The sequence below is a fragment of the Brachionichthys hirsutus genome, chromosome 11 (assembly GCF_040956055.1).
Source record: "Brachionichthys hirsutus isolate HB-005 chromosome 11, CSIRO-AGI_Bhir_v1, whole genome shotgun sequence".
In the NCBI taxonomy this organism is placed as follows: Eukaryota; Metazoa; Chordata; class Actinopteri; order Lophiiformes; family Brachionichthyidae; genus Brachionichthys; species Brachionichthys hirsutus.
The window spans coordinates 1,020,049-1,038,991 of record NC_090907.1 but is presented as its reverse complement, the minus strand read 5'-3'; the positions used below and the strand labels follow the sequence as shown (position 1 = coordinate 1,038,991).

At 51.5% G+C, this 18,943-nt stretch overlaps 3 protein-coding genes and 1 non-coding gene across 5 annotated transcripts; 3 read left to right on the top strand and 1 right to left on the bottom strand.

The window, feature by feature from the left end:
• The first annotated feature begins 512 nt into the window (after positions 1 to 512).
• On the top strand, positions 513 to 2,899 carry LOC137901329 (EH domain-containing protein 2-like). Its single transcript, XM_068745350.1, is given in 7 exon segments — positions 513 to 733; positions 822 to 998; positions 1,155 to 1,252; positions 1,469 to 1,843; positions 1,846 to 1,880; positions 1,973 to 2,137; positions 2,217 to 2,899. Coding segments are annotated over 7 exon segments (1,617 nt in total). The 3' UTR covers positions 2,763 to 2,899.
• Positions 2,900 to 6,355: 3,456 nt separating this feature from the next.
• Positions 6,356 to 9,478, top strand: mffa (mitochondrial fission factor a). 2 transcript variants are annotated; one of them, XM_068745382.1, is made up of 8 exons: positions 6,356 to 6,472; positions 6,957 to 7,174; positions 7,272 to 7,441; positions 7,519 to 7,610; positions 7,869 to 8,036; positions 8,576 to 8,632; positions 8,832 to 8,922; positions 8,999 to 9,478. In XM_068745382.1, exons 2-8 carry the CDS (start codon positions 6,961 to 6,963, stop codon positions 9,128 to 9,130), a joined length of 924 nt encoding a protein of 307 aa, XP_068601483.1. In that variant the 5' UTR covers positions 6,356 to 6,472; positions 6,957 to 6,960; the 3' UTR covers positions 9,131 to 9,478. The 2 variants fall into 2 exon arrangements, with proteins under 2 accessions (XP_068601483.1, XP_068601484.1); XM_068745383.1 differs by lacking the exons at positions 7,869 to 8,036; positions 8,576 to 8,632.
• A 1,052-nt stretch (positions 9,479 to 10,530) lies between these two features.
• Positions 10,531 to 10,721, top strand: LOC137901870 (U2 spliceosomal RNA). Its single transcript, XR_011105718.1, has one exon. It is a non-coding gene; the product is annotated as a U2 spliceosomal RNA (small nuclear RNA).
• Positions 10,722 to 11,108: 387 nt separating this feature from the next.
• Positions 11,109 to 16,847, bottom strand: shkbp1 (SH3KBP1 binding protein 1). The gene is made up of 17 exons (XM_068745293.1): positions 16,744 to 16,847; positions 16,216 to 16,269; positions 16,065 to 16,110; positions 15,799 to 15,931; positions 15,646 to 15,726; positions 15,401 to 15,571; positions 15,238 to 15,328; positions 14,983 to 15,173; positions 14,769 to 14,884; positions 14,588 to 14,675; positions 14,401 to 14,517; positions 14,149 to 14,319; positions 13,911 to 14,066; positions 13,723 to 13,819; positions 13,455 to 13,639; positions 13,255 to 13,357; positions 11,109 to 13,032 (listed from the first exon to the last, which is right to left on the bottom strand). Exons 1-17 carry the CDS (start codon positions 16,797 to 16,799, stop codon positions 12,306 to 12,308), a joined length of 2,583 nt encoding a protein of 860 aa, XP_068601394.1. The 5' UTR covers positions 16,800 to 16,847; the 3' UTR covers positions 11,109 to 12,305.
• Positions 16,848 to 18,943: the final 2,096 nt, after the last annotated feature.

Below are 18,943 nucleotides of genomic sequence, written 5' to 3'. Positions count from 1 at the left end.
GCTGAAGTAAATCCGTCGCTGAGATCACGTTGCGTTTAGCGTGAGCCAAACAAACACGCCCAGCTAGCAACACGATCGGCGCTTCCGGTTTCAACCGACCGACGGAACGTCTTTAAGAATGCGTTGCACCGATTCCGAATGGTCCACTAAGAAGGAATCCAAGTCGTTCAAGAAAAGAACCGTTCGGTTTTCTTCTCCGAAGCTTATCGTGATAAGAACTGAACAAACACGCGTCATCGGAGAAGCAGTCCGTGTCGAGAACAATAAATCTGCCAGGATTGTCCCGAGTCGGAGACAAAACGCCCACCCCACCCTGTTGGCCTGATGTTAGCTGCAGCTGCAGGATCTGGTTCCGCCCCCCCACCCCACCCTCTGCGTGTCCCACTGCTGGACGGAGCGGACAGCTGTGAGAATCCGATAACATTCTCCTGCTCGTTCCTCCATCGTTCAGTTTGGTCTTAGAAGACAAACCGGCTTCCACACCGACGACTTAAGAGCAGGAATCCGTCGCCATGTCGATCCGGAGGCTCAGGAGCAGCGGGAAAACACGGGGGGACGCCACGAAGGTGACGGAGGAGCTGAGGAATCTTTACTATAAGAGGCTGCTGCCCATAGAGAAGCACTATTCCTTCCATCACTTCCACTCTCCGAGCTACGAGGACGCGGACTTTGACAACAAGCCGATGGTCTTAGTGATGGGCCAGTACTCGACGGGAAAGACGACGTTCATCCGGTGAGTTTCACGACGTCCCGGCTTCGTGCATGCTGAAGGAGACGTGTGCCGGAGGTGGCGCTGTCACTCTGGGTCTGCTTGACTTCAGGTATCTCATAGAACAAGAGTTCCCCGGCAGCAGAGTCGGACCAGAGCCGACCACCGACAACTTCACCGCCCTGATGCACGGCGAGGCGGAACGAGTCATCCCTGGGAACGCCCTAACCGTAGATCCCAAAATGCCCTTCCGCAACGTCGACCCCTTTGGGAACGCGTTTCTGAACAGGTGATGGGAAGAGAAATGAAGTCTCAGAAGTCTTTTTGGCCAATTCTCTCCCGTCGATGGCGGCGGACAAACATGGCGAAAGTCACTCCAGTTTTCATTTATGTTAAGAAAGTCTTTTCAGCCTCTTCTTGTCGACGCTCCCGTCTTCCTTCGCAGGTTTCAGTGCGTTCAGATTCCAAACAAAGTCCTGGAGAACATCAGCATCATCGACACGCCGGGCATCCTGACGGCGGCAAAGAGGCGGCTGAGCCGAGGTGAGGCGGGGCCTTTAAAACGCCGTTTTCACCTCCCTGGTAAGAACAGAGTTGAGTCGAGTAGAGTTGAGAGGCAATAAATCAGCCCGACATACTTCAGCGATTGAAAGAAGCTGCTGAACGTAACATGACACGGAGTTGGGAGGATGGGGGGGGGGGGGGCGGTGAGAGAGTCTCTGGGTGTAACCCCCGCGTCTTCCTGCTGTACCCTCCGAGGCTACGACTTCCCGGCGGTGCTGCGCTGGTTTGCCGAGCGCGTGGACCGGATCATCCTGCTGTTCGACGCGCACAAGCTGGAGTTCTCCGACGAGCTCACCCGGGCCTTCGGGGCTCTGTGCGGCCACGAGGACAAGCTGCGCGTGGTTCTGAACAAAGCCGACGGCGTGGACCCGCAGCAGCTGATGAGGGTGTACGGCGCCCTCATGTGGTCGCTGGGCAAGGTGTTCCGGACCCCCGAGGTCATGAGGGTTTACATCGGGTCGTTCTGGTCGGAGCCCAGGCAGACGGGGGACCAGTACCAGCTGATCGAGCGGGAGGAGGAGGACCTGCTGTCGGACCTGAGGAATCTCCCGCGCAACGCGGCGCTGCGCAAATGAACGACCTGGTGAAGAGAGCGCGCCTCGTCAGGGTAAGGGAACACGCGGCCCATCCTTCAGCCGGACGTTCCCAAACCCAGACGCGGCTGGAGGTGATTTCAGGTGTGGCGTTGTCCCCCTCCAGGCTCACGCGCACATCATCAGCCACCTGAAGGAGGAGATGCCGGCCATCTTCTGCAGAGAAAGCAAGAAGCACAGCCTGATCTACCGGCTCCCGGTGATCTTCACCAAGATCCAGCAGCAGCAGCGAGTCCCCGCCGGAGACTTCCCCGACTGCAGCAAGATGCAGGTGTCGTTAGCGTCTTCAAACGCCGCCGAAATGCTAAACGTGTTCCGCAAGGCTCACGCCAGCTTCCCTGTGTTTTCAGGAGACTCTTCTGGGGCAGGATTTCTCAAAGTTCAAGACGCTGAAGCCAAATTTAATGGCCTCGTTGGAGAAGCTCCTCACCAGCGACATCGCGAGCCTGATGCCGTTTCTCCACCAGCAAGACTCGGGGGGGGAAGCCCCCCCTGGAGTGTTGGATGGGGAGTTCCTGGGAACCTTCAGGCCCGAGCATTTCAAGAGAGACCCGTTCAAGGAACTCCCCGGGGAGGATGAGAGCAACGAATGGGCGGTGGAGAGATCCAAGCCGAAATACGACGAGCTTTTCGCTACCCTCGGGCCGATCGGAGGCAAACTGAGCGGCACCAAAGCCAGAGCGTGGATGACGAGCACCCTGCTGCCGAACGCGGTGCTTTCTCACGTCTGGCGGCTCGCCGATGTCGATGGCGATGGGATGCTGGACGACGAGGAGTTCGCTGTGGCGGCCCATCTGATTGAGGGGAAGCTGGGGGGCCACTGGCTGCCCCGGGAGCTGCCGTCTCACCTGGTGCCACCGTCGAAGCGGGCGAGCGCGGCCGGCAGTGAAGAGTAGGCGGCGCCGTTGCCTGTAAAGTTCGTGTATCGTTTCCTCTAAACTGAGAGTCAAAGAAACGAGCAATGCGATCAGAGCTTTATCCGTAACGATCGGAACGATTGTGACGTCACCAACACCTGAGCTGCAGGTATTGATCACGGCGACTTTTACATATTATAGTTTCATCTCTACGCTTCCAACATTTCCTTTCAGGCTGAGCTGCTCCCGTAAACGTCTTTTTTTTTTATTGCATTGAACCTGTAAGGATGAGCAGCCACGACCGTATCACCGTGGTAACGCGGTGACTCGCAGCAGCGTTTAGACCAAGCCACAGGGGCGGAAAGACTCATGACAGGGCTGCAGGGGGGGGGGGGGGAGGTTGCTTGTGAAATATTGTGATTTTATCTTTTACTACCTCTGACATCATTTCAAATTAAACAGTGATAAACATTTAGCAAACATCTCCGCGCCCGTTAGCTGCACGTAGCGCCTTGGGGAAAGTGAGTACCAACCATCTTCACAGAGCAGGCCCTTTACCCCTGGGGGGGTCACAAGCACTTCCCGGTCACGGGGTCGCACGAGCCTCCGTTCTGGCATCGGCACCGGCTGCTGCAGGCCCGGCCATAAGTTCCCCCGAGGGCGGGCTTCAGAAGCAAAGAGGGAAGCAGATGAAAGGAATCGATGCTGAAGGTTTAAGATGTTCGACTCCATCACGTCAAGGTCAAGGTAAAGGTCGGCTTCAATCCGGCGTCGCTCCACGGGAAGATACAGTTGTAAAGTCCCAGAAGAGGCGGCAAGGGTGAGTGTGCTGGGGGGGAACAGGTCACATCTGGAATAGGAGTCTTTGTTTTTCTGCTGAGTCGCCGTTTTGAGAGAATTTCCCTTCTGCTCTCAGGACAAGAAGCCGAGTCTATAAAAAGTAAAGACAAATAAAGTCCACGAGTGAAAACCGTCGTTTCTTTTATGCCGTCATGTCAAAACAGCGAGAAATAAAACGATTTGGTAACCGAAGCCGGCGGAGCGCCACCTGTGGACCGAGGTGAGATGTCCTGCTGGGGGGGGGCTTGCATCCGAATGCCGCCACCCCAGGGGCGTGTTTCTAGTATTGATAGATGGCCTCTAACGGGCCTGTCCTCATGATTACCGGCCTGAGTCGGGTTCGGACCAGGAACAGCCATTAATCACGGCGCTGGATGGGGGGGGGCAGAGGCACGGCGCTAGACATCTCGATCTACACCGTCACGTGTCAGAGGCCATGGGGGGGGGGGGCTATCGCGTGACACCGTCTGGATCCACAGCCAGACGAGGCAGACGAAAAGTTCCACAGAGCCGTTTTGAAAGAGGAAAGAACGCAGGAGGTCTTCGGCAGGAAGTGCATTTATTTAAAAAAGACGGGGGGGGGGGGGATTATATGTATCTAGAAGAGTTTAGAAAGACCACTCTGAGAAACAATTAGGAAACAGGAAAACCTTTTTTTGTTTGGGAGGAAAATGCTGGATGGATCTCGATGAAATAAAATCTGAAGATGGGTCCTGGTCTAATTTAGATCCCATTCAATTCTGAGAGCGATCCGGACTCCCGTCTGGATACAGAACAACAACGGAGGACGGTGATAACGTTTTCCCATTGGGCGACACGGAGACCAGGAAGCTGCTGGAATGTTCTCGCATTGTCCATGGACAAACGTCAAAGTCCCGATCCCTGTTTATCCTCTACACTACCGTACCCCCCCCCCCCCCCCCCCCTCTTTAGCTTCTACAAGGAGCGGCGCTCTTCCTCAAAGAAGAAAACTACTTTCACATTTTATAAATCAAACATTTGTCCATTAAACTCGTTAACATCATCAGGCGGGTCCGGGAGGCCTTTGGCTGCGCGGCGTGTCTCTCGGCCGCGGTTCAACGCTCGGATGTCCACGTTAGCGCTCTGAAGTGATCTACAGTTTCTTCCCGACTGGGTGGAATTTGAGTCTCTGGCTGGAATGGCTTCTATTTCCTTCATTTTCCCAGTCGGTTTTCCCACATTACTATTCCTGTATCGTCCACAGAGAAGGAAGCATCACTGCTGGCCTGGCCATTCTTTATTTCATTTTAGAACACGTGGCGTCTAAAAGCGACGCCTATTTGACCAAAGGGGATGAATGAGAACAATCACGTCCAGCTCATAAAACTGTAGAACGACTATGAGCTGTAAGCTCCAACGTTGAGGCGTCCCACCTGGACCTGTTAAAGGCTCACTCTCATTCCCTTATTATTCCGCCTGTCCTTTGAATTCTGACTGCTGCTAGTCATCCATTCTCTATTCACGCTCTCGTGGGTTTCTGTATGATCTGCTTATCTGACACTGTTTTTTTCCATGCCCTAACGTTGCCTGTCTTCCCAGTGGACACCTGCTGCTCGTCTCGTCATCAGGCGTCACACTATTTAGGCTCTGCTCAGGGTCCGGCTCCTTTCCGAGCCGTCAGCGGGAGGTTCAGCGCAGTAGCAGTTAGTTGCAGCTGAAAACAGCTGTCTTTCCTTCGTCCAGATGTCCACAGTGGACACCAGCTCGTGTGATTCATGTCCTCACGGAGTGGTGTTAACGACAATAAAGCTTTCATTCTTTCTCTTTAGTGAAGTCAGGACCAGAAAATATGGTCATGTTTGCAAAAGAATCGAACGCCAATGTTGGGGAATGTTTCCAGGAACAGGTGATCCAGAAGAGATCCTGGATTCTGGATCACTCGGAAATGTGTGTTCACATTGCAGTAAAAGGAAATTCTTCATGGCTAAAGAATCTAAAATATAGATGAAATAAATGTCGGACGATAATTTAATAATGATAAAGGGCGGCCGAGGTGCTTGGAGGAGGTCGGTGCTCTCCGAGTGCTTCTCTCGTTATATTTCGTGTCCTCCCGTAAATAAAACCTCGTTTGGTGGAGATAAAAACAAACGTCTGGTGTGCAGAGTTCAGACCAAACGCACGGATGATGAAGAGGAGAAATGTACTGAAGATATCAGAAGCTTTGTTTCAGAATCAAAAAATCTACAATAAATAAACGAGAAAAGCACTCCAAGAAAAACATAAACGTTTCGCTGTGAAAAGTCACCCCCGATTTCACCTGGATCTGTCTCCTCAGGTATTAAAGACAGAACAGACTTGCTCCAATATTAAATGTACCGTCGGCCAAACACAAGAGTGGATGAAACCCGGTGTGGAGACAGAGCCCCCCCCCACACCGGTGCTAAATTCCCTAAACATCGGTCAATAATCAACAAGATATTGATGAGCATATTTTGAAGCTTCATTTATATACAAATACACGATATATTCTAATTAAAATATCGACACCACTCAATTAAATTAGAATGTAGCGGCAGGAATAGTTTTTTTTTTTTTTTTTTTTTATCTTCATTGTTTTAATTGTTTTTTTTCCATTACTGGTATTCCAATAGAAATATTGAAATAAAGAGGGCCTGTATGTATTTGTGAACTTCTATTGTTTTTCTACTGTTTCTTTTCATTTCAACTCCAAAAAGTTCGGTCGCACGTCACTTCCTCTTGATTGTGGTACTTCCTGTTTTGGTTTTAGCTAGGAGATCCCTCTCGTTTAAGGGTGTTTGGCAGCTTAGCAGTTCGAAATACGGCGCTTTGACGCTACCGGTCATCGCGTAGCTATTTTAGTTTCCTTTGGGGTTTCATGAATGAACTATTCGTCGCGGAAGCAGAAATAATTAGCCTCAAAGCTAACGGTAAGAAACCGAATTTAGCGCTAGCCTGAAATGGCGCTAACGTGTGGTCTAGCTGAAAGTCACATATCCCAACAGTGACTTAATCCATGAAGATGTTTTTTAAGTAGTTAACTTATTTTTTCTCATAGAATGAAGTTTTAAAAGGGCAAGTAGGGTATTATCTAAGTGACCTAAATATTCCTGTGTTGATCTCGACGCTTATTTTACAGTAAATGCGTGTTTTGTGATTCGAACAGCAGATTTAGCTGCTCTTCTCTTCTCTAATCAAAGTGTTGATTGTGTCTTCTGTCCCCGTCTTCAAACTCAGAAGACACCGACTTGCCTTCACGCGATAGTGGCACTAGTTTCAGTGTTACTTTGAGGAAATCATTGAAGAGATTCTTTCTTCGTACCCTCAAACACCTCGTAGCTTTGAAATCACCGCACTCAAATCTCTCATTGGTTTACAATCGGCTCCGTGTCGTTGCACGTTTTCCTCCCACAGCCGAATGAGCGTCGCAGAATTCCCTTCCCCCGAGTCAGAGAGGGCTGAGATGAACCGCGTTCAGTATGAGCTCGACTACGCAGAAGGCATCAGCCAGAGGATGCGGATTCCTGAGATGCTCAAAGTGGCTCCTCAAGCCCACGGGGGCCCCCTCGTCGGCGCTCAGGACGTCCCCCAAAGCGTCGTCATGCAGGTTCCAGAGAGGATCATGGTTGCAGGTCGGTGTCCTCTTACGAAGGGTTAATCAACACGAGCACGTTGGTTCACGACACGAGGAGAAAGTACAAGATCTTGTCACGTTGTCTATTGAATCAGGAGACGGCCATGACCCCCGGTTCCCCAGACCCAGGGACCTGGACCTGATCCAGGCGACACCGGTAGAAAGCCTGTCTCTGAAGACTCCGCCCAGAGTCCTCACCCTCAACGAGCGGCCGCTGGACTTCCTGGAGGAGGAGCAGCGGGCGGCTTCCGGCAGTGAGGAGGCGGTGGGTAGTCAAGCAGGATGTGTTCCTGACTGTACGACACCCTGATTGGATCAATAGGTTGCCCCTCCTCCTTTTAGGCCCGCCCCCAGGGACGATTCCGGCGAGAGCGCTCAGCCAGTGAGAACACAGCTGCTCGCGTTCACGGTCAGCTGACGCACAATGATTCTGCGTAAGTCGAGTCCCGGGTAGCCCGTTGGGTCCTAGCATGTCTCAGTTTGAGAGGGTTCTTTCCCGTTCCTGTTTTTCCTTTTGTTGTGAGAACCTTCGGCAGACGTACATTTTTAAAGTCAGTAAAGGAAGAAGAGAAAGGGGCATCTTATTCTCCTTACTTCTCTCCCCTCCCCCTCCCTCTTCCTTTCTTTCCTCCTTTGTCTTTTTCTTCCCTTTCCCTCCGAATTGTCTGCTCCTAATGACGGGCACTAAACAGTGCCACCCGGTGGTCCCCCCCAGCCGCTGTCCACCCTTGTCCCCCTCTCGTGGACACTGAGGAAGGACACGGCGTGCGCAGCGCTAGCGGTGTTCTGTCTTTCATCCAGTCCAACACACGTCGGGCTTACCAGCAGGTCCTGGAGGCCTTGGATGAGAACCCCCGCAGGTGATCTCCCAAACCACCGGCTCATTTTTCTTTTTGCTTACAAGCTAACATCAGCTAACTCGACCGCCTCGGGGAGTGGGGCTGCTTTTAAATCTAGATTTTCCTGTAGTTCCGTGGGACGAATGTGATGGTTGTTCGTGTAGCTCAACATTACAGGAGCCTTTAGGGAGAATATTAGCGCTGCTAGCTTTAATGCTGCTAGCTGTAACGCTGCTAGCTCGCCGTCTGGCGTTCTGAGCTTCGCTGTTCTACGTTGAGCCTCATGGCTGTGGAGCTACTGATGCGGGTCGAACCGGGCCTTTTTTAGTTCGGATGGTCCCTTTTGAGAATCTTTAAACAAACCAACAGGTTGAGAATAGTTCTTTTACGGCCTCCGCTGTAATCAATCAGCTCCGGAGCTCTCTGATCTCTGTTTTTAGAAAATACAAAAACACAATTTGAGGTCACTTGTGATGACGTCGTAATTGACGGAGACGTTGCCCTCGACAACATGTTTCCATTTCTTCTTGTTCCAACTCTGCCTGTCCCCACCTCTATAGCAAACCGTCACTGCGAGGGGGGTCGGCCTCAAGTTCCAACCCCCTGCATGAACCCAGGTAAAGTCACCTGGCGATCTTCCGCCCGATCCTTCGTCATATTCCTCATCCTTTCTTTATTTTCTTTCTTCCTTTGTCTTTTCGGGTTCAGTAAAAACGTTTGCCCGCTAAGATCGCGTGACTGTCGGCTTGGCTGTTCCGTCTAAAACGTGCTTAATGGGCGCCACGCAGCGCTGAATATGTCTGCTCTCTCCCGAAGGCACGCCATTACGTTACCATCTTACGAAGCCTCGCTGGACGGCGGGCCTGACGACATGACCGTGGTCGACGCGGCGACGCTCCGACGTCAGGTCAGAGGGGCAACGCTCCATCTTTTATCACGTACCGCCTCTGACTAACGATAACTGATGAATTATTCATTTGTAGCTCATCAAGTTGAACCGGAGGCTCCAGCATTTGGAGGAGGAGAACAAGGAACGAACGAGACGGGAGGTGTTCCTGTACTCGGTCACTGTTGCTTTCTGGCTCATCAACGGCTGGATGTGGTTCCGCCGCTAGAACCGGCCTGTGGTTCTCCGTCATCACAGCAGCGGGACAGACACGCGGAGTCTGTGTGTCAAAACGCAGCTCTCTGCTGCACTCGGTCCTGCACACCTTTAAAAGGCCTTCCCTTCTGCACAGAGTCGTCGCTCTCATTTCATTCTGTCTTCTGTTTTATGTTTGTCTCGACTCGCTCTCCGTATTCTATGACATGTTGTAAATATTTCTTCATGTAAATCAGAGAACTGCAGAACAATCGGTTTACCCAACAAAGTAGCAGCTCTGCAGCGTGAGGACGTTTCATGTGCATATTTATTCTCACAGGAGAGATGTGTGAATGATAACGATGAATAAACTTATGCGTATGCCACGTTGTTGTTGTTGTTGTTGTTTCTTATCTTGCGATACTTTAAATGACTTGTATATAATCGTGCAGCGTCACCACGAGACTCGGGAGTTAGTTTTAGAACGAGTCGTTCTTTTCAAGGGACGGAGTGAGGATTTATTATTTCAATGGGGGGGTTCTAACTTTTCTCACTGCATGCCGAAACATGGAAAACCATTCACTGACGGATGTAAGTTTAGTGTGTCCTACACGACACTGATTTATGCACTAGTACATATAGCGATTAACTAAGACGCTTGATAGACAATTATGATATAAATATAGATTATTTACAACATGCAATTGAAGTTAATCGATCAAAGCAGACGAGATAGACTTGTAAACGTTGAATAAAGTTTTCTCTTGCGTCTGGAGGGTCGGACTGGATGGATGGATGGATGGAGTTGTGTTGTGAGTTGTTACACGTTTTAACACACAGTGTGTTTGGATTTCTAAGGCAGGATGCAGTCTGTTAACGTGCACTAAATTTGTTTGACAAATAGTGAATAGGATTTTGCGCATTTAATGTTTAAAACTTGTTTTACAGGTGATATTTTATCCGAAAGATATTCCGTGAATTGTGTTTATTCATAAATGCGCACTGCAGTTAGGGCTTGTGTCCACTAGAGGCTGTCGGGTTCGGTATTTCAAACACTTTTAATGGACACATTGTGGCATAAAAAGGCCTTTTTCTGTTCTACAAGAGCTGAACTACTTTATGATGAGGTATTTTCACGTTAGTTTATTTAGAATAAAAACATTCTGACGCATTAAAAACACGAAAAACAAGATTTTCCGGCTTTGAGTTCTCATTGGTTTAGCGTCAAACACGTGACCAGGAAGTGCCACCCAAACCGCGGTTATCTAAAATAACTCTCTTTCCCCGCCATTCTGTGGCGTTGTCCTCTCTCCGCTGCGTTTTATGTGATCCACGCGACCCAGTTCGGGTCCGGGTCGTGACTCGGTTCTGCGGACCGTCAGCGAGAAGGACGGGGCGGCGGAAGACCCCCCCGCCGCGGACCTTATTCCGGTTATCGCTTCTCGGCCTTTTGGCTAAGATCAAGTGTAGTATCTGTTCTTATCAGTTTAATATCTGATACGTCCCCTACCCGGGGACCATATATTAAATTGATTTTTGGAGCAGGGAGATGGAATAGGGGCTTGCTCCGTCCACTCCACGCATCGACCTGGTATTGCAGTACCTCCAGGAACGGTGCACCCCCCCAATGATGTACAAAAATAAAACATGGCCGCCCTGCCTGGAACTTCACTCAGGGTTTGTTGTTGCTTCCGCTGCCTGTCAGGCAAAGCTTCGGGAACCCTTAGCACGCACGGATGTTATTGGTGTTTTTGTCCAGAGTAAAAAGCTTTAAATGTTAGTTTCTGGGTGGGGAGGAGGTTGGGTTGCTATGGCGACCCCTCACAAGACAAGACAAAAGTACGGTAGTATTGTAATAAAATTCATGTATAAAAAAATAAAAACTGCGCTGGGTAATTTCAAAAATAGTAACACAGAGTTAAAATACTCAATTCAAGTACCGAAAGTACTCGATCAGCAGATTGACCCATCCCAGAATAAGGTGTGAATTATTGAAACATGGCAGACGGAAAATATGGAGTTTATTTACTTGGCTGTTAATGATGAATCATTACGCAGTACAATAAATGTACTTAGAATACCTGAACAGAGTCTCAGCGGTAAAATAAAAGATCCAGACAAATATACAATCAATAACAAATCAATATAAGCTTGTTCTTCAATTGAGCAAAAGGGGCGCTGCAACCTGATTGGCTGTGGCTGCAGTCACACCTGGATCGTTACCAGACGTTCATCCATTCATGTTGTCCGAATATCAAAAATACAGTTTCTATGCAAATGATGCTACAAAACAGTTCAGTTCAAAACGGAATGACGCGTTTCTGTCGATGGGCCACATAATCAATAATCTTCTGGCTCCGCCCACGTCCGTGGGGGACGTTCAGCTGATCGATGTCCCACTGAGGTCGCTCGCAGTTTGGGGAACGTTCCGTCAAATCAGACCTGGAGGCTGTGAATCGGCTAAAAACGCTCTGTAGAGCTACAGAGATCCGGCATTCGATCAGTCAATCACCATGGTTACTGCTGCTAACCTGACAAACAGATTTGGGAGCACAATTTACCACGGAAACAGTTTCTTGATCTCACGCTGAAGACAAACATTTTCTCTTGAAATTTCTTTCTTTTTCATTTCACCAAAGATGACAACCGTAGCTAGCTAGGTGACATCACCGCCTAGCTTAGCAATGCTAATGCCGCATATAACGCAAGCACTGCGAGCCAACTTGTAAAGCTCAGCTCAGAGCTACTAGCTAGCTATAGCACAATTTATTTCTATGTCTGTTCCATAGATCGTTAGCTGGAGACGCCGTGGCTAAACGCACGCGGGTTTAACGGGTCCGTCGTCTCCCGGTTTTACGACAGTCGGAAACATTGTGTCGTTTGATCCGTTAGCTCGCTCGAGCTAACATCGGTTCAAACGGAAAGGCCGACAGGTTAGCTAGAGTAGAAAAAAGAAGGCGGAGCTTAACAAGTGAGCCCTTGCACATTTCACCGAGTCATCTGCTTTGTTGATCACGTAGAGATAATGATCGCATGAATTAGGAACCGGCATGTGGTAACCATGGCAACAGAACGCTGCTTGACTGCTGATTGGCTGTTTGGTCTTTCATGTCTCATGTGACCGGACGTGCTGTAAACATGAACTGGCTTTCAGGATTGGCTGACGGGTTCACTCTGAGTACCTGCAGAGTTCGTGTCTGGACAGCCAATCAGAAGCTGGTCTCGTTCATGTGTGGTTTGGGGCTGGCGGGCGGGTCGCTGGTGGGACCGTCGGGACCGTCGGGACCAGCTGGAGAATCAGGAGGGGACGCCGCTGCACCACGCTGAGGCGTAACAGACCCCGAAGACCGGCTTGGGCTCATGGATGGGGTTTGGGGAGAGGTGGGGCTTGATGAAGAAGTGGGCGTGGCCCTGCAGCGTGATGATGATGATGATGATGATGAAGTGGTTCCTGACGAGTGGCGTGCAGCAGGTGACACAGAGAAGGTGGTCGGGGTTCTGCTTCCAAATCGGGCATCGAGCTCGCTGCACACCGCTAAGCTACGTCGAGCGCCCTCTGACCCCGGCAGGGCCCCGAACCCGGAGCCCGGAGCCGCTTCAGAGCTCTTTGCGAGCTCCTGGCAGCGCTCAACGAAGCTCCCCCTTCGTACGGGACCACAGTCCCTGTCCCGGTCCGGTCTGACCCGGGACCTGGCCATCTGGCTGGGGCTGGAGCTGTGCATGTAGGTTGGGATGGCGAAGGTCTGCGGACCCGGCCCGGGTCCGGCCGAGCCTCCGGCGTCTCTGACGGGCTTGGTGAGGGGAGCGGGAGGCGGAGCCTGGCAAGGGACGCTGCCGCACAGGGAGGCAGACGAACCTGAAGAAGAGGAGCCTCCTCGTCCTCCTGCCGAGAGGAGCCGCTCCATCCGGAAGGCGTCGCCCAGCTGAAAGTGGAGGCTGGGGGGGGGGCGACAGTCAACAACAACAACAACAGAGCCCTCTTTAATAATAGTGTAAATAAATAAAGTCTCTTTATTCTTCCAATAAGGATCAAATTAACTTCCTTTCAACTTCTACTCGATCATTTTGGATTTTTGATTCTAAACAATAACAAACCGTGTGTGTGTGCGTGCGTGCGTGTGTGTGTGCGTGCGCGCGTGCGTGTGCGTGTGCGTGTACCTGCAGGTGGAGGCCCGCGGCGTGCTGTCAGGTGTTCTGGTCAGAGCCAGGTCACACTGGTCCAAAAGCTCCAGCAGCTCCTCCTCCGTGGGCCCGCCCAGAGCTGCGAGACAACCAATAAGAGCCCTCGACAGTCACCGCCCAATCACAGCGTGGTACCGGCCCCCGCCCCCACCAAAGCGCATCGCTACCAGTGTCACCTCTGATGTCGACCTTCCCGGCGATGTCCATCGCGGTCGTCAGGTCCCACATCTGGATGCTGCCGTTGCTATGGCCGCTGAAAAGGTACCGACGGGGACGGGAGCCGATGCGACTCGAGCCTTCGCACTCGTGGACCATGAAGGCCGTGATGCAGGTGCCGTCCACCGAACGCACCTCGCAGACCCTGACGGAGAGTTCGTGATGAAACCCCGCCCCTCTCCTCTGATTGGTTCCTTATGACCAGCTCAGCTTAGCGTGGACACTCACCTCTTCCCATTGGACGACAGCCTGACGTAGAGTTTATCCGTGTCCGGTACGACTCTCTGGATGAACACCTGCTGGTCGTCTCGCTCGCCAAACGGGCCTGGAACACACGACGCACTCGGTCCCGAACGGCGTGCGGTTCGGTTCTAATCAAACGGCCGCGACCTTCGACCCCGGCGGTTCAGCGGTACCTATCTCCGTGCCGGCGCCGCAGCCTCCGTGTCCGTCGACCTCATCCAGGCTGAGGATCTTGAAGGAGGTGAGCGGCGTGGATCCGGGCTGGGTGGAGATCATCCCTCTGAACCGGGTCACCGTCCAGGTCCGGACGTGGTTGTTGTCGGCGCACACTGGGGGGGGGGGGGGGGCAGCAGATGTGAACGTCCGGGGGTCATGTGGTCACCCCGCGGTGCGTTCCGACGCGCCACGCACCTGAGATCAGGTGTTTCTCCGACAGCATGATCTTGGTGACGGGGCTGCGATGGACGGAAAACGTCTGGAAGAGCTGCGGACCCGAGCCGACCGTCTCCGGGTGCTGAACGATGACCCGGACGGTCCCGGAGCTGGTCCCGTACGCGATCTCGATCCAGTTCCCGCTGTCACCTGATCACATGACCCACATGCGGTTTTCATCTCCCGCTGCTCGGCGCCGGGACTCGTACTGGCTCTGATCCGGGTCCCTACTGGATTTGGGCGTGAGGTAGACGCTGAGGGCGGTGATGGCGTCCTCGCTCGGGTCTCGGAACAGCTCCGTCACCAGAAGATCGTTGTCCTTCATCCTCAGAGGAAACTTCTGCACGTCTGAGCAGCACAAAACCAGAGCCGTGTGAGTCTGACCGACAGGTGGCGCCGGTGAACGAATGAAGCGCACCTATGTAGTAGATGGAGCCGTTGTTGCCCCCCAGGATGAGGAAGGAGCCGGCGGTGTCGTAGCTGCTGATCGGAACCACGTCCTGATTCTGCACGGGCGGCAACACAACGCCGACTCAGCGTCGGGCGGACGAGTCGGACGAGTCGGACCCGCCGCCCCGCCCGAAAGCGTCTCCACCCACCTGCCAGTGTTTGGTGACGGCGTTCCAAACCCCGACCTTCCCGGTGTGGCTGGTCGCTATCAGCTGATTACCGACGAAGAAGAGGGCCTCCACGGGGACGTTGAGACTGAAGACGCCTGCGGGGGGGGGACGGACATTCAGACGGATCCGTCCTCGTCTTCTCGGATGAACCAATCAGGATCAATCCGGAGACGAGGCGGCTGTAAACCGGTACCGATCTCATTCCCGTTGCCGTCCGCGCAGACGGACCACAGGATGATCTCGGTCGCCGAGGCGACGGCCACCATCTTGTCGTTGTCTCCCAGCGAGCCGGCCATCACTTTGGCGTTGAGCGCGACTCGGTCAATCACCCAGTCCAGACGAGGAGACGTGAAGACCTGCTGCCAGCCAGTGGACTCCTTCACCCTGGGGGGGGGGGGGGGGGGGTTAGGCCTCCTGATCACCGCCCATCCACCATCCAGCCGTTTACCTGTAGCAGACGACGAACTGGGCGTAGGCCACGGCGATCCAGTTGTGGTGACCACAGATGATCCGGACCAGGCCGGGGTCGGAGAACTGACCTGCAAGGAGACGGGTCGGCGCGGCGCTCCACAGACACGCGCCGCCGAGGGTTCGTGTGTGTGCGTGTTTACCTGCGGCCGTTCTCTCCTCGAAGCCCGCCCTGCCCAGCATCCCAGAATGCCCCAGGTTGGGGGGCATGGTGTTGCTGCGCCGGACGGGGGCTCTCTCTGCAGGAGGGACTCTCCCCGCCATGAACTGCGACCCGGCCACGCTGTGGCGGTTGCGTCGCTTTGCCGGGTAGACTGCGGCGGGACACGGACAGGAAGTGAGGACGCGACTCGAGGTGGTCTCACGCGGGGAGCAGACTCGGGCGTACCTGGCGGGGGCAGGTAGCCGTTAAACAGCACGTTCCCGCAGGAGGAGCGGTCCAGCTCGTCACACAGCTGCAGCTTCCGCACTGATGGAGATCAAACGCCACCCATCAGTCCCAGCGGACAGACGTCTCCGCTCTGATCGGACCGGGTCTCACCCAGCGGCGTGATGCCGTAGAACTCGGCCTCGTGCATGAGCATGTGCACGTTGATGGAGCGGGGGTGCAGTTCTTTGGTCCGCAGGAAGTTAAGGATGGTGGCAAACAGGGAGGGGTCCCTGTCGATGAAGATCTACAGGCAAGAAATGAGGGGCAGGAGGAGAGCGTGATGATGACGATGATGATGATAACAGATGCTAGCATGTGATTGGATCGTTTTTGTGATGTCACGAACAGGCATCTTGATAAAGAACCAATGAACTCACAGCTCCAGTTTCATCTTTCAGAGTCGAGATCCGACCGCTCAGAAGACTGAAGACAAAAACAGAACGGTCTGTTAGTGGAAAAACGTGTGTGTGCGTGTGTGTGCGTGCGTGTGTGTGCGTGCGTGTGTGTGTGTGTGTTTACATCGCCCACCTGGAGAAAAAGGAGTCCGGAACCCACGTCAGCGTCTGTCGGGAGGTGCTAAACCTGTAAACAAACTGTCAGCTTCTCCTCCTTCATGGTCTCCATCCCATAATCTCAATCTCTAATTTAAACCCATTTGTGAGCCGTGCAGTGCTGGAATGTTTCATGGACATTATTCTACAGCATGGCAGAAGCTGCACCTTTTATTTATTTACATTTAAGAACATTTTAGAAATGATTATGGGGAATGAAACATAAACAATGGCTTGGAAAGTTGTTAAACTAGCTTAAATGGCTACCGGTTAGTTTTTCTGCTCGAGTGGCTTTAACCGACAGGAACAACTAAGTGTGTAAGAGTTTGCTGTATTGTAACGTTTTAATTGATTATAGTGGGTCGAATCCCGGTGAGAAGCCGGGGTTAGCCCGCTACGGTTAGCCCGCTACAGCTAGCCGGGGCTAGCCGGTGCTAGCCCGCTACAGCTAGCCGGTGCTAGCCGGGGCTAGCCCGCTCGCTACAACCATCCTCCGTTTCCTCACCTCTTCCCTCCGACATTCAGGTGAATAATGTCCCCGCTTCTCACCGTGGTCGACATTGTCGGAAGTTTTAGCTGCTCCGACTAGAGAAAGACGCTTCACTTAATCCATCTTTTTTATAAACACAGTTTCTCCTTCTGTTTTGAAGAAAACTTCCTGTTGCTCTCTGAGCTGCGGTCTCGCTCTCAAACCCCGCCCACTCGTTTGCTACGTCACTTCCTATGGATGCTAGTTTTTCTCCATCGATGCATTAAAAAAAAAAGCTGTTCTCTGTTTTATTTCTTTTATTTATTTACACTACAAACGTTCAATCAAAAAAGATTCTGAACTTTATACAGAAATTACAAAGACACAATCATGTATATATCTAAATATAACACGCGAAAAATGATTTAAATGATGGGATCCAGGCTGACGATGATTTAAAATCAATTCAAGGCAAATCAAAAAAAGGTTATTTCAATGGATCATTTTGTGTTGCAAAAACGAGCTGTTCAGTATCAGGTCGTGTCAAATGGAACCTTTTTTCACGACGTACTATAAGCAACTGTCAGTTTGAATCCCACAGGCTACGATAGCGTTTAGAAACATTTATTTTTATGTACACAAAAACAATATTCCAGCGATGAATTCACTGGGCAGCGCTGCAGCTGTCCAGTGTTATTTCAGTGGAGATGAACAGAGATGCTCCTCTTCCTCCTCTTGTGTCTGATATCTTCCTCTTCCCTGCTGGACTTCTCTTCCTCCCATTCTCTACCAGATCAGAGCAACGTGGGCGAGAGATGCACCAACAATGTCCAAATAATATACAGTCTCTAAAGAAAAGACAGCGGCTTCCAGAACCGGTGTGTTCTGGCGTGCTGGGATTTCCTGGACCTGAGAGTTTAACCGGGTTCATGTCCATACAGGACTTTATTTTAATTCCGGACTGTGGGAGCTTGAAGCAAGGTCTCCTTCAACATCTCTGATTAATGGGTGTAGAAATCTGATTTGAAGTTGGAATCTGTGGAATTTATGTCCGATATCATGTCTTAAACCCGACAACCATTGGACTTAGAACTAATTTTGATGTAAAAAAAAAAATGTTGGTCTTATTTTTTATGCAAATACCTTAAAAGGTGAATCTAAGCCCCCCAGGTTTCCCCCGAAGCCTTGGCAGCATGGCTCTGTGCTGTTCCTTTGGACCTCGCTTTTGTCTCAGCTTGTTAGCCAAACGTCAAAACCAAAAGCTGAACCGCTTCATCATTTTGACATTGAGCTCCCATGACTTATATGCCTAAAAAAAGACTTGAGTCCACACGGAGCCAGGTGGAAGGCAGTTTGTTAGGAAAGTGAGTGGGTTGGGGGGGGTGCAGAGACTAAAAGTGGAAAAGATGTGAAGCTATAAAGAGACGAGCGATCAGCGGCGGTCTGAAACACATCCTGTTATCTGCAGAGACGCCTCGCAGTCGAAGCCCGATGTGAAACAGTAAGAGCACAAGTAGGTGTCTCTGAAATGGCAAAGAGACGATCCGGCGTCACGGACGCTGTCCAACGTCCTGCAGGACAAACTGAGCTCCGTGGTCAAAGAGTTCAATTCAGTAGGGGCCAGATTATCTGGATTATCTGGATTATCTTTGGTCACTCGAAGGTGTTTGATTTAAAGATGTGGCTCCAAATGTGCAGCTTCAACAACACAACCATCAGCGTGTTGAAGTCAATGGCATTAACCGCCACTAGATGCCACACTACGGCACAAAGTGGTGCAGAGTCCACGTAGAAGACCTGACAGATGCTAAACCTCAGTGTGTGTGTGTGTGTGTGTGTGTGTGGAGTCCATCTGACAGAGAGAGAGAGAGAGAGAGAGAGAGAGAGAGAGAGGCAGTGGAAGCTGCTGCTCCAACCAACAGAGAACATTCTCATTTCCATGGCAGGTGGAGGAACATCTGGGAAGCTGACGGAGCATCAGAGACTTCTTGTGGTGAGTCGATCGATAATGTCTTCTGGTGTCGTTTTTAATTTTGGGGGGGGGGGGTTCTTAACCAGGAAACTGCTCGCGTTTTAAAATCTGCTGTCTGATATCCACATTTTATTTCTCTGCAAATCCATTAATTCATTTCACTTACTGGCAGCAGTCTTGTTTTTGTTCAGGTCTCAGCCGTCGATGACATCATTCATCAGAAATGGTGATCATTCTTTAAGTCTGAGATCTTTTTCCTGATTG

Coding starts and splice junctions, on each gene's coding strand:
- mffa (XM_068745382.1), top strand. CDS start 6,961: ATGAGCGTCGCAGAATTCCCTTCCCCCGAGTCAGAGAGGGCTGAGATG. Junction 7,611..7,868: donor CTGACGCACAATGATTCTGC/GTAAGTCGAGTC, acceptor GGCACTAAACAG/TGCCACCCGGTGGTCCCCCC. Junction 8,633..8,831: donor AACCCCCTGCATGAACCCAG/GTAAAGTCACCT, acceptor TCTCTCCCGAAG/GCACGCCATTACGTTACCAT.
- shkbp1 (XM_068745293.1), bottom strand. CDS start 16,799: ATGTCGACCACGGTGAGAAGCGGGGACATTATTCACCTGAATGTCGGA. Junction 15,932..16,064: donor TGAAAGATGAAACTGGAGCT/GTGAGTTCATTG, acceptor TCTTGCCTGTAG/ATCTTCATCGACAGGGACCC. Junction 14,067..14,148: donor GGAGAAACACCTGATCTCAG/GTGCGTGGCGCG, acceptor CCCCCCCCCCAG/TGTGCGCCGACAACAACCAC.